The sequence below is a fragment of the Loxodonta africana genome, chromosome 10, assembly GCF_030014295.1.
Source record: "Loxodonta africana isolate mLoxAfr1 chromosome 10, mLoxAfr1.hap2, whole genome shotgun sequence".
NCBI lineage: Eukaryota > Metazoa > Chordata > Mammalia > Proboscidea > Elephantidae > Loxodonta > Loxodonta africana.
In genome coordinates this window covers 47,032,234-47,046,103 of record NC_087351.1, presented here as the reverse complement: position 1 = coordinate 47,046,103, position 13,870 = coordinate 47,032,234, and the positions used below count along the sequence as shown (strand labels likewise).

General features: G+C 38.9%; 1 protein-coding gene across 7 annotated transcripts in view; it reads right to left on the bottom strand.

Annotated features, from left to right (window-relative positions):
* The window catches only part of PRORP (protein only RNase P catalytic subunit), a 146,488-nt gene that overhangs the window by 132,380 nt on the left and 238 nt on the right, over positions 1-13,870 (bottom strand). Inside the window, exons 1-4 of one of the 7 annotated variants that reach the window (XM_023546110.2) lie at positions 13,287-13,617; positions 13,003-13,096; positions 10,100-10,147; positions 9,265-9,397 (exon numbers count right to left, since the gene is read on the bottom strand). In XM_023546110.2, the coding sequence (XP_023401878.1) occupies positions 9,265-9,369 (105 nt within the window). In that variant the 5' untranslated portion in view covers positions 9,370-9,397; positions 10,100-10,147; positions 13,003-13,096; positions 13,287-13,617. Of the gene's footprint in view, positions 1-9,264; positions 9,398-10,099; positions 10,148-11,784; positions 13,097-13,286; positions 13,618-13,870 lie in introns of those variants that run through there. The other 6 variants (XM_023546109.2, XM_010588591.3, XM_064292393.1 and 3 more) reach the window with 6 other exon arrangements.

The window sequence follows — 13,870 nt, the reverse complement described above, 5'->3', positions numbered from 1 at the left end:
TGTAAAAGATAACATTAAAACAATAAAAAGGGACTAAGAAACGTAGTCATAGCTCTTCCATATGGGGAGGAAGACAAGGCGATACAAAGAAATAAAAATTAGGTTTAAATTTGGAAAAATAGGGGTAAATAATAAGGTAACCACAAAGGAGACAAATTATCCTACACATCAAAATAAAATATGAGAAAAAAATAGAGACTCAACAGAAACAAAATCAACAACAACAAATATGAGGAAAGGACAATATATAAAGATAATCTACTCAGCACATAAAATTAAGTGGGAAAAAGAAACTGTCGACAACACCCAAAAAAGACATCAAAATGATAGCACTAAATTCATACCTACCCGTAATTACGCTGAATGTAAATGAACTAAATGCACCAATAAAGAGACAGAGAGTGGCAGAATGGATTGAAAAACACAATCTGTCTATACGCTGCCTACAAGAGACACACCTTAGACTCAGAGACAAAAACAAACTAAAGCTTAAAGGATGGAAAAAGTGTATCAAGCAAACGACAATCAAAAAAGATCAGGAGTGGCAATATTACTTTCTGACAAAATAGACTTTAAAGTTAAATCCATCATAAAGAATAAGGAAGAACAAAATATAATGATTAAAGAGACAATATATCAAGAAAATATAACCATATTAAATATTTATGTACCCAATGACAGGGCTGCAAGATACATAAAACAAACTCTATCAGCATTGAAACGTGAGATAGACCGTTCCACAATAATAGTGGGAGACTTCAACACACCACTTTCAGTGAAGGACAGGACATCCAGAAAGCAGCTCAATAAAGACATGGAAGATTTAAATGCCACAATAAACCAACTTGACCTCATAGACTTATACAGAACACTCCACCCAACAGCAGCCAAGTATACTTTCTTTTCTAGTGTACATGGAACATTCTCTAGACTAGACCACATATTATTAGGTCATAAAGCAACCCTTAGCAGAATCCAAAACACTGAAATATTACAAAGCATCTTCTCTGACCATAAGGCCATAAAAGTAGAAATCAATAACAGAAAAAGCAGGCAAAAGAAATCAAACACTTGGAAACTGAAAAACACCCTGCTCAAAAAAGACTGCATTATAGAAGACATCAAGGATGGAATAAAGAAATACATAGAATCCAATGAGAATAAAAACACTTCCTATTAGAACCTTTGGGACACAGCAAAAGCAGAGGTCAATTTATATCAATAAATGCACACATACAAAAAGAAGAAAGGGCCAAAATCAAAGAATTATTCCTACAATGTGAACAAATAGAGAGGAACAAAAGGAACCATCAGGCACCAGAAGACAACAAATAATAAAAATCAGAGCAGAACTAAATGAAATAGAAAACAAAAACAACTGAAAAAATTAACAATACCAAAAGCTGGTTCTTTGAAAAAAATCAACAAAATTGATAAACCATTGACCAAACTGACTAAAGAAAAACCGGAGAGGAAGCAAATAAATCAAATAAGAAATGAGATGGGCGATATCGCAACAGACCCAACTGAAATTAAAAGAATCATATCAGATTACTATGAAAAAGTGTACTCTAACAAATTTGAAAACCTAGAAGAAATGGATGAATTCCTAGAAAAACACTACCTACCTAAACTAAAGCAAACAGAGGTAGAACAAATAAATAGACCCATAACAAAAGAAGAAATTGAAAAGATAATCAAAAAACTCCCAACAAAAAAAAGCCCTTACCTGGATGGCTTCACTGCAGAGTTCTACCAAACTTTCAGAGAAAAGTTAACACCACTACTACTAAAGGTACTTCAGAGCATAGAAAAGGATGGAATACTCCCAAACTCATTCTCTGAAGCCAGCATTTCCCTGATACCAAAACCAGGTAAAGACACCACAAAAGAACAAAATTACAGACTGATATCCCTCATGAACTTAGATGCAAAATCCTCAACAAAATTCTAGCTAACAGAATTCAACAACGTATCAAAAAAATAACTCACCATGACCAAGTGGGATTCATACCAGGTATGCAGGCATGGTTTAACAGTAGAAAAACAATTAATATAATCCATCATATTAAATAGAACAAAAGATAAGAATCACATTTTATCAATTGATGCAGAAAAGGCATTTGATAAAATTCAACACCGATTCATAATAAAAACTCTCAGCAAAATAGGAATAGAGGAAAATTCCTCAACATAATAAACGGCATTTATACAAAGCCAATAACCAACATCATCCTAAATGGAGAGAGCCTGAAAGCATTCCCCTTGAGATCGGGAACCAGACAATGATGCCCTTTATCACCACTCTTATTCAACAGTGTGTTGGAGGTCCCAGCCAGAACAATTAGGCTAGATAAAGAAATAAGGGGCATCTAGATTGGCAAGGAAGAAGTAAAAGTATCTCTGTTTGCAGATGATATGATCTTATACACAGAAAGCCCTAAGGAATCCTCCAGAAAACTACTGAAACTAATAGAAGAGTTCAGCAGAGTATTGGGGTTCAAGATAAACATACAAAAATCAGTTGGATTCCCCTACACCAACAAAAAGAACATCGAAGAGGAAATCACCAAATCAATGTCATTTACAGTAGCCCCCAAGAAGATAAAATACTTAGGAATAAATCTTACCAGAGATGTAAAAGACTTATACAAAAAAAACTACAGTACACTTCTGTAAGAAACCAAAAGAGGCTTACATAAGTGGAAAAATATACCTTGCTCACGAATAGGAAGACTTAACATTATAAAAATGTCTATTCTACCAAAAGCGATCTATACATGTAATGCAATTCCGATCCAAATCCCAACGACATTCTTTAATGAGATGGAGAAACAAATCACCAACTTCATATGGAAGGGAAAGAGGCCCCAGATAAATAACGCATTACTGAAAAAGAAGAACAAAGTGGGAGGCCTTACTTTACCTGATTTTAGAACCTATTACGCCGCCACAGTAGTCAAAACAGCCTGGTACTGGTATAACAACAGATACAAAGACCAATGGAACAGAATTGAGAATCCAGACATAAATCCATCCACATATGAGCAGTTGATATTTGACAAAGGCCCCAAAGCAGTTAAATGGGGAAAAGAGAATCTTTTTAACAAATGGTGCTGGCATAACTAGATATCTATCTGCAAAAAAACGAAACAAGGCCCATACCTTACACCATGCACAAAAACGAGCTCAAAATGGATCAAAGACCTAAATATAAAATCTAAAACGATAAAGATCATAGAAGAAAAATTGGGACAACGTTAGGAGCCCTAATACATGGCATAAACAGTAGACAAAACATTACTAACAATGCAGAAGAAAAACAAGGTAACTGGCAGCACTTAAAAATCAAATACCTATGCTCATCTAATGACTTCATCAAAAGAGTAAAAAGATTACCTACAGACTGGGAAAAAGTTTTTTGCTATGATATTTCTGATCAGTGCCTCATCTGTAAAATCAACATGATACTGCAAAAACTCAACTGCAAAAAAACAAATAACCCAATTAAATAATGGGCAAAAGGTAAGAACAGACACTTCACTGAAGAAGACATTCAGGCTGCTAACAGATACATGAGGAAATGCTCAGGATCATTAGCCATTAGAGAAATACAAATCAAAACTACAATGAGATTTCACCTCACTCCAACAAGGTTGGCATTAATCCAAAAAGCACAAAACAATAAATGTTGAAGAGGCTATGGAGAGATTGGAGCACTTACAAATTGCTGGTGGGAATGTCAAATGGTACAACCACTTTGGAAATCGATTAGGCGCTTCCTTAAAAAGCTAGAAATAGAACTACCATTAGATCCAGCAATCCCACTCCTTGGAATATATCCTAGAGAAATAAGAGCCTTTACACAAACAGATATATGCACACCCATGTTCACTGCAGCACTGTTTAGAATAGCAAAAAAGATGAAAGCAACCAAGGTTCCCATCAACAGATGAATGGATAAATAAATTATGGTATATTCACACAATGGAATACTACACATCCATAAAGAACAGTGATGAATCGGTGAAACATTTCATAACATGGAGGAATCTGGAAGGCATTATGCTGAGTGAAATTAGTCAACTGCAAAAGGACAAATATTGTATAAGACCACTACTATAAGAACTCAAGAAATAGTTTCAACAGAGAAGAAAATATTCTTTGATGGTTACGAGGGGTGGGAGAGGGGCATTCACCAATTAAATAATAGATAAGAACTACTTTAGGTGAAGGGAGAGACAACACACAATACAGGAGAGGTCGGCACAACTGGACTAAATCAAAAGCAAAGGAATTTCCTGAATAAACTGAATGCTTCAAAGGCCAGCGTAGCAGGGGCGGGGGTTTGGGGACCATGGTTTCAGGGGACATCTAAGTCAATTGGCATAATAAAATCTACTAAGAAAACATTCTACATCCCACCTTGGAAAGTGGCATCTGGGGTCTTAAATGCTGGCAAGCAGCCATTTAAGATGCATCAATTGGTCTCAACTGACCTGGACCAAAGGAGAATGAAGAACACTAAGGATACAAGGTAATACGAGCCCAAAAGACAGAAAGGGCCACATAAACCAGATACTACATCAGTCTGAGACCAGAAGAGCTAGATGATGTCCGGCTACATCACACGACTGCCCTGACAGGGAACACAACAGAGAAGCCCCAAGGGAGCAGGAGAGCAGTGGGATGCAGACCCCAAATTCTCGTAAAAAGACCAGACTTAATGGTCTGACTGAGACTAGAAGGACCCCGGTGGTCACTGCCCCCAGGCGTTCTGTTGGCCCAGGACAGGAATCGTTCCCAAAGCCAACTCTTCAGACAGGGATTGGACTGGACAATGGGAAGGAGAGAGATGCTGGTGAGGAGTGAGCTTCTTGGATCAGGTGGACACTTGAGACTATGTTGGCATCTCCTGCCTGGAGGGAGATGAGAGGGTAGAGGGGTTTAGAAGCTGGTGAAATGGACACGAAAAGAGAGAGTGGAGGGAGGGAGTGGGCTGTCTCATTAGGGGTAGAGCAATTGGGATTATGTAGCAAGGTGTATATAAGCTTTTGTGTGAGAGATTGACTTGATTTGTAAACTTTCACTTAAAGCACAATTAAAAAAAAAAAAAAACAATGAAAAGCAATGAGTAAACGTTGATTGAATCCTGGATCGAGGGATGGAGGGAAGTTATGAAATACATTTTTGGTGGATAACTGGGGAAATCTGCATATCAACTTTTTATTCCATAACACTGAATTAATGTTAGTTTTCTTAAATGTGATAGCACTTAGTTACATAAAATTTTCTTTCTTAGAAGATACATGTTGAAATATTTAAGATACAGTGTCATCATTTCTGCAATTTACTTTCAAATGCTTCATACAAAAACGGAGAGAAAGCAAATGCATCATAATATTTAATAATTGGTTTCTCTAGACAAAGGGTATATAGGTGATCATTGTGCTACTTTTTTCACTGTTTCTGCAGGATGAAAAAAACATTTTAAATAAAAAATTGGGACTAGGAAGATTATTCAATTAGCACACAACAGAAATGGTCAGTCTTTGGTAGCAAGCAACATGATTCACACAACCTTGCATCTACCTTAACACCTGACTCAGGAGATACATATAAGTGCTCAATAGAGGTATGTTGAGAGAACAGGGAATTTACTGGCTTAAAGTATGTTTTAGCTGGCTGAAACTCCTACTAAAGCACTAAGCGCTGCTACAACCACAAGGCTGTCAGACATACATGGAACTAGGATTGCTACTGTAACTTCGGATTCCATGAGAGGCAGTAGAGTATAATGGCAAAGGTTTTGAGGTCAGTCAGACCTAGATTTTATTAGTGGGGTGTCCTTGGGCAGATTTACTCTCCCAATGTCTGAATCACTTTATCTGTAAAATAAAAATAAAACAGTACCTTTTAGGGTGGTTGTAAGGATTAAACGAGATATAAGACAATGGATGTCTGTAACCAACAACACACAAGCTCCACAAGATAAGCTAGATGACCGGGATCTTCTAAAAATTAAACATTTATGCTCATCAAAAGACTTTACCATAAGGATAAAAAGAGAACCTACAGACTAGAAAAAAATTTTTGGCTATTGTAAGTCAGACAAAGGTCTAATCTCTAAAATCTATAAGAAAATCCACCACCTCTGCAACAAAAAGACAAATAATCCAATTAAAAAATGGGCAAAAGAAATGAACAGACACTTTACCAAAGAAGACACCCAAGTGGCCAACAGACACATAAGGAAATGCTCATGATCTCTGGCAACAGAGAAATGCAAATCAAAGCCACAATGAGATATTGACACGAATCAATAAAAGAAGAAATAACAAATGTTGGAGGGGCCGAAGGGAGATCAGAGCTTTTATGCACTGCTGGTGGGAATACAAAATGATACAACCATTTGGAATATGATATGGCACTTTCTTAGAAAGCTAGAACTAGAAATACCATATGATCCAGGAATCCCACTCCTTGGAATATATCCTAGAGAAGTAAGAACCTTTACACACCCATGTTCATTGTAGCACTGTTTACAATAGCAAGAAGATTGAAGCAACCTAGATGCCCATCAGTGGATGAATGGATACAAAAATTATGGTATATTCACACAATGGAATACTATGCATCAATAAAGAACAAGGATATATCTATGAAACATCTCATAACATGGAGGAATCTGGAAGGCATTATGCTGAGTAAAATTAACTAATTGCAAAAGGACAAATATTGTATGAGACCACTATTATAAGAACTCAAGAAAAGGTTTAAACACAGAAGAAAATATTCTTTGATGATTACGAGGGTGGGGAGGGAGGGAGGAAGAAGGGTATTCACTAATTAAATAGTAGACAAGAACTATATTAAGTGAAGGGAAAGACAACACACAACACAGGAGAGGTCAGCACAACTGCACTAAACTAAAAGCAAAGAAGTTTCCTGAATAAACAGAACGCTTTGAAGGCCAGCGCAGCAGGGGCAGGGGTTTGGGCACCATGGTTTCAGGGGACATCTAGATCAACTGACATAACAAAATCTATTAAGAAAATATTCTGCACCCCATTTTGGTGAGTGGCGTCTGCAGTCTAGCAAGTGGCCATCTAAGATGCATGAATTGGTCTCAACCCACCTGGAGCAAAGGAGAATGAAGGACACCAAAGACACAAGGTAATTATTAGCCCAAGAGACAGAAAGGGCCACATAAATCAGAGAATACATCAGCCTGAGACTAGAAGAACTAGATAGTGCCCGGCTACAACCAGTGACTGCCCTGACAGTGATACAACAGAGAATCCCTGATGCAGCAGGTGAGCAGTGGGATGCAGACCTCAAATTCTCATAAAAAGACCAGACTTAATGGTCTGACTGAGACTAGAAGGACCCCAGAGGTCATGGTCCCCAGGCCTTTTATTAGTCCAAGACTGGAACCATTCCCAAAGCCAACTCTTCAGACAGGGACCGGACTGGACTATGAGATAGAAAACAATACTGGTGAGGAGTGAGCTTCTTGGCTCAAGTAGGCACATGAGACTATGTTGGCAGCTCCTGTCTGGAGAGGAAAGGCACAAGGGGACAGAAGCTAGCTGAAAGGACACAGGGAATACAGGGTGGAGAAAAGGAGTGTGCTGTCTCATTAGGGGGAAAGCAACTAGGAGTACCTAGCAAGGTATATCTAAATTTTTATATGAGAGACTGACTTGATTTGTAAACTTTTCACTTAAAGCACAATAAAAATTTTAAAAATTAAAAAAAAAAAAAAGGTGCGTAGGGTCTGGGCTCTTAAAAGCCTGTAAGCAGCCATCTAGGATATTCCACTGGTCTCACCCCTTCAGTAGCAAGCAAGAATGAAGAAAACTAAAGGTACAGGAGAAAGATTAGTCCAAAGGACTTATGGACCACATTTACCATGGCCTCCACCAGACTGAGTCCAGTACAATGAGACAGTGCCCATCTACCGCCACTGACTGCTCTGACAGGGATCACAGTAGAAAGTCCCGGACAGAGCTGGAGAAAAATATAGAACAAAATTCTAACTCAAAAAGAAAGAACAGACTTGCTGGCCTGACAGAGACAAGAGAAACCCTGAGAGTACGGCCCCCAGACACACTTTCAGCTCAGTAACGAGGTCACTCCTGAAGTTCACCCTTCAGCCAAAGACTGAACAGACCCATGGAACAAAACAAGACTAAAGGGATGCACCAGCCCCGGGGCATGGGCTGGAAGGCAGGAGGGAACAGAAAAGCTAGTAACAGGGAACCCAGGGTTAAGAAGGGAGAGTGTTGACATGTCATGGTGTTGTTAACCTATGTCATACAACAAAGTGTGTACTAACTGTTTGATGAGAAACTAGTTAGTTCCGTAAACTTTCATCTACAATGCAATTTAAAAAAAAGATAATGGATATAAAGTACTTAGCATTACTTTAAGTATTAACTGTCACTTTAGCAACAAAGCCAGCTCAAAGGTATTCTATCAATGGCAATATTGTTTTTATGGACCAGATTTGGACTTTATTCTGCAGTTAAACATCTTAATATAATCTAGGCATATTTTCTGAAACTTGTAAGTGATGTGAGAAAGCAAAACAATTATCCCTTTTCATTTTTGTTTGGAACCTTGAAAAAAAAAGCACTCAGAAAGATGATGGGCAACCTTTCGCCAAGAATGACCAACAGGAAAACGTTTTACTTCTTCAATTAATCTTACCAAGCCAGCATAAAGTATTGCAGATTAGCAAAATAAAGTTACTATAAATGACTTAAAACATTCCAATTCAATACTAAGAAAACATAATTTTGTCAAGTTACCCTAAGCTCTCTTAACCAGAAAAGTTGTGAGAAACCAGCATGCTTTCATGGGAGTTTACTGAACACAGTTTTCTGGAAACAGTTAGTTGAAGTGTATTTTTGCCCAGATGTACAATGACTGATGTACAAGGTCTGACATCAATAGATGGATAACAGTCTAACCCAATCATTCCATGAAATGTTAAAGCAAAACACTCTTTTCTAAAGGTTGGCAAAGAATGGTTTGGCTGCTTGGTTTTAGAAATAAAGTTCACTGAAACACAGCCATGCCCGTTCATTTATATATACTGTTCAGGCTGTTCTTTCTACAACAGCAGAGTTTCAACAGAGATTGTATGGTCCGCAAAGCCTAATATATTTACCTTTTGGTCTTTTATAAAAAAAAGTTTGCTGAAACATGCTCTAACCAAGCAATTCCAGAATGCAATAAAACCTGCTCCAGACTCACCTCAGGTGTCGTCTTTTTATATTGGTCACCTCCATCTATCACATTTCTCATGATATTTTCCTTGAGAAATTCATACTCTTCTGGACTCAGGTAAATAGACTCCATGGTTTTTCCACAACCCGAACATCGACCACTGTAATTATAATTATGTTAAATAATGCCCTGGAAAAAGAACTTAATTCTAAAATGAATAATCCTAAGACATAAGGAAATTGAAAGGTAATAAAAACATGAAAACCTTCATAATCATCACATGCATGTTTTTTTATAAAACTGATATTACACATCACTGTGCCAGGAAACCCGAGATAGCAGACTGTTGAGCACGCAGGTGAAGTTTCTGAAGTCATTCAAAATACACGACTGGGTCCTGAAAATCCAGGAGAAAATATTCTACGGCTTCACACCAGGCTCACTGTACCTACAGGAGAAATGTTCTGCAAATTCTCTAATACAAAATATAGCTTTTTTCCTAAGGTTCTCTAATTATAGACTTCATTATCCTATCCCTGTTGTTGCTGTTAGGTGTCGTCAAGTTGATTTCCACTCATAGCAACCCCATGAGTCTGAGTAGAAATGACCCATAGGGTTTTCTACGCTGTCATCTTTACAGGATCAGATCACCGGCTCTTTCTCCCAAGGAGTTGCAGGGTGGGTTTGAACCACCAACCTTTTGGTTAGCAGCCAAGCACTTAACTGCTATACTACCAGGGCTCCATCCTATCCCTAAAAAAAAGGTGTTCTTAATTTCTTTTCCTTTCTTTTAACCGATAGCAACAAAGCCTACTAACCCTGAATTAAACAAGTTAAAAGTAAACTAAAAATTGGCCTTTACCTTTTCCGGATTGTGGTGAATTGTCCTTTCCATTGTTCTCCAGGAACACTACAAAAGAGATTGTAAAAACCAAATCATCACAAGATTAAATTCCTACTGAATCAAAAGCTATTTAGTGTATTTAGAAACTCTGTAAGCAAGAGCTCTGAAAAGTTAAGATTTTCCTAAAATGGTTTAATTGAAAAGTGGTTGTTACACTGTGATGGGATTAAGGAACTGATGTACCCTACTCTGAATCTCCTCCTTCCCCTCAGATCCCCTCCTGCCACCCTACTCTCATCTTCTTTAACTCCAAATTTATCTCACTGGTGCTGTATAGAAAGCAGTTGACCTTAGTAGTGTAACCTCTAAACAAAACCCAACTCTAACCTTCTCCACAATGCCGCCAGAGATTTTTCTAGCCCAGAATAACTTCTCTCTTATGTTATTATCTTATACACCACGGTTATTTAACTGTCAGGTATTGTATTCCCAGTTAGGGTGTGGATGCCATCCTAAAAGGTCTTCCTTCATAAAGCATTCTCATAGCCTAACTGGAGGCATTCAAAAACTATTTATATATTTATTTGCTCAATCAACTTAACCTTTACTCTTTCTCCTTGCATATATTACCATCAAATCCTATTGGTTCCATTACCTCCCCAGTTACTTTATTTAGGACCTCATCATTTCTCGCCCAAGCCTACAATTGCTTCCAACAGATCTCCCCATTTCCAATCTTAATCCCTCCCCAGTCTACACTTCTCAATGCCTTGGCAGTTCCCTTTCTAATACCGCTTCAAAACCAGCACTCTTGACTCTCAGGCATTTAAAGATTTTCACAGTCTGACGACTCCTCCGCTCATATTCAAAATCTTTGTTAAATGACTGAATGATTACTTAGCCCAAAAGACAATTAAGTGTAATTTTCACTTCAACACCTTATAAATACGATTTGTAGTAGAAAAGTAAGAGAAAACCAGAGGGAAGGGATATATTTTTAGAAAAAGAATCTAAAGCAAATTAGTGGTGGAAAAATAAAAGACTGGAGCAACAACAGGCATGTAGCCAATAACAAAAAATAAAAGCAATGGGAAAGTAAAGGAGATGGCCTTGGAGAGAAAGCAGCCAAATGATGGAAATAGCCAAAGGAACTAGAAGCATGAAGATCTCCCATTTTAATATCTGCATATCAGATTTGATCACGATCCCCCTGTCAGCTCTAATCACCTAAACTGATGAAGAGCAGAGACTAAACAGAATACATACCTGCACACCAGTCGCTAGGTTTCAGGGGAATTTCTGAAAATACTAATGTGAACCAGAAATAGCTCCAGCCAAATGCTATCACCTTTTCTTCCTATGAACTCTAGTCACAAGTACTGACCATTAAGCATCAACATCATACTAGGTGACTCAAAAAATGAATCATCCTTCTAAAAGGAAAAAATACATGAAAACTATAAATGCTCTAAAATTTCCCTTTTATGCGATGGGTGGAGACTAACACACATTATTTTCACTGCTACTTTTTAAAAAACTTTTTCAAAAAGTTTAAAATTTTTTCTTGAGAGGAAACAAATCTTACTACGAGATGGACAATAAGTACACTCTGAATAACAACTGTTCTCAGCAATGACCAAAAAAAATGGGCTACTTTTATGTATAGGTATTAAAAGCACACATCTAAAAAAACTCACAATTACCTCTCAAACCATGCTTTTATACTATGTGCAAATGACTCCCCAGGATATAGCTGATTATTTCTCAGATACAAAAGAATGTCTAGTAGTTTGTTTGCATATTGATGGTCCTTTATATCTTTTCCAAAATCAAAGAAGGCTTCTAAAGTTTCCAACATAGGAATAAGATCATGACCTAGCAATTTCTGATACAGATTCCAAGCTGTGTTTACATCTTGATGAAGGAGGGCTCCCTGGATACAGTCATCATAGTTCCTTTTTGAAGGGATCATGACTTTTTCGAAGTCTTCTAACAGCAGCAAGGCCTCTCTCCATCTGTCTGTATGGATTAATCCCCGGATAAGAAGACTGTAACCCGCTGGTTCTAAAATTTTGTATCTGACTTTCATGATTTCATAGACGTCAATAATTTCTGATTTCTGCTTATGAAAGACACAGAGATATAAATACTTCACCAGTAAATCATAGCTTACAATACCATTGTTTTTTGCAGCTACCCACGCCAGCAGAGATTTGGCCACATCTATAGAGCTACGAGAGTAAGTTATCTGTGAGCTGATCCAATTTTCGAAATTGCCCTTTCCTTTGAAATCTTCCTTAAGTTTATCCCACTCCTCTGAATTCAAAGGTCTTGTTGGGAGTTGAATAGTCTCCCTCACAGGCGATGAGACAGGCTCTTTACTCTGAGGATTCATCTCTGCTCTCTTCCGAGCTGCTCCAGCTGCAAAAAGATGAGGAGAATCAGAAGAAACTTGCTTATTACTTCCCTCATCTCCTTTCCTGTGATATCTGGTCTTGGCTTTCAGGAGATTCAGTGCTTTGGTATTCTGTGGAGACACTGTTTTAAGAGAAAACCACCTCTGTCGGTTCCAGATGCCATAGCTGTCCACGAGAAAGAGAGAGTGAGGAGAGTATCCTGGGACTAGCCCAAGGTACGGGTTATTCTTCCAAAGCTTAGAAAAGCTTCGAAACCCAGACAAACAGAAAGTCATTATGCAGGGAAATCAGCACCAGATAGCGAGAAAGATGTTCAAAAAGCCTCTACTTCTACAGCAAAATTAGGTGCTTGGGGGTGGAGCGGTAGGAAGAGGACGAACAACTTTTAAAAAGACTTCCAGTTTCTCCTTTAAAGATAAATCAGGGTTCTTCTTTTGGGAATAGATGATAGCAACGAAGACCGGTTAGCTATCTCCATTAAACAACGGTCAGGGGATATCCGACCTCGGTGGCAGGCCCCAGAACTAGGGGACACGGCAGAAAATCCTGCTCTCCGAACTAGGATCCTCCGGTGCTTGTTATATTCCCGACAGCGAACCTGAGGAAAAAGCACAAGGCGGGCTCATATCAGCTCACGTGGATCACGAATGTCCTCAAAAGGGGCAGGATCCCCTGACAGCCTTGCTGAAAAGGGGGCGCAAAGTCGAAAATCGCGACCAGGAGTTGCTAAACCCAGGCCCGCCAGCAACAAAGACAAACGCGAAAGTCAAAATATAGGGGGCCCTCACCACCGTTCCCGGGCCGCAGCACGGGCCAGAAGGGGTGTGGACTGGGGTTAGCCGAGTCAACAGCTCAGGTAAGGAAGAGAGGTCCACGAACCGCCCGGCCTTGACTGCATACCGATGGAGCACAAACAAAATTCACTTCATTCAACAACTCACCACATCACTCACGTTGAAAGCAGCCGTAAATACGGCGGAAACTACCGCGTCCACAATGCACCGGGACAGTCCCGGCCCGCAGGGGCCTGAGCAAAGCGGACGCGGGCGTTCTGCTAGGCCTAGACACGAGAAAAAGGGTTATTTCGAGGCTTTTAGCGGCAGAAGGCGCTGCTGGAAACGTGTATAAGATTCAGGGAACCTTTAGGGCCTCCAGATAACCGCAATGAACAAGGGAAACAAATTGTGAAGGAAAAAAGCCCTCCCCCTGAGCCGGAAACTCCAGTGGACTCCTGAGTCACGTGGCAGACACGCGTTAAAGAACCAAGACGAAAAAAAATGCGGCTTTCTTTATCCGGCCCCTTTAAAATCGAGATGGATGAGGTTGGGAAGCCTCCTTAAGGAGAACCATTTTCCTTTTTAACTTCTGCTTT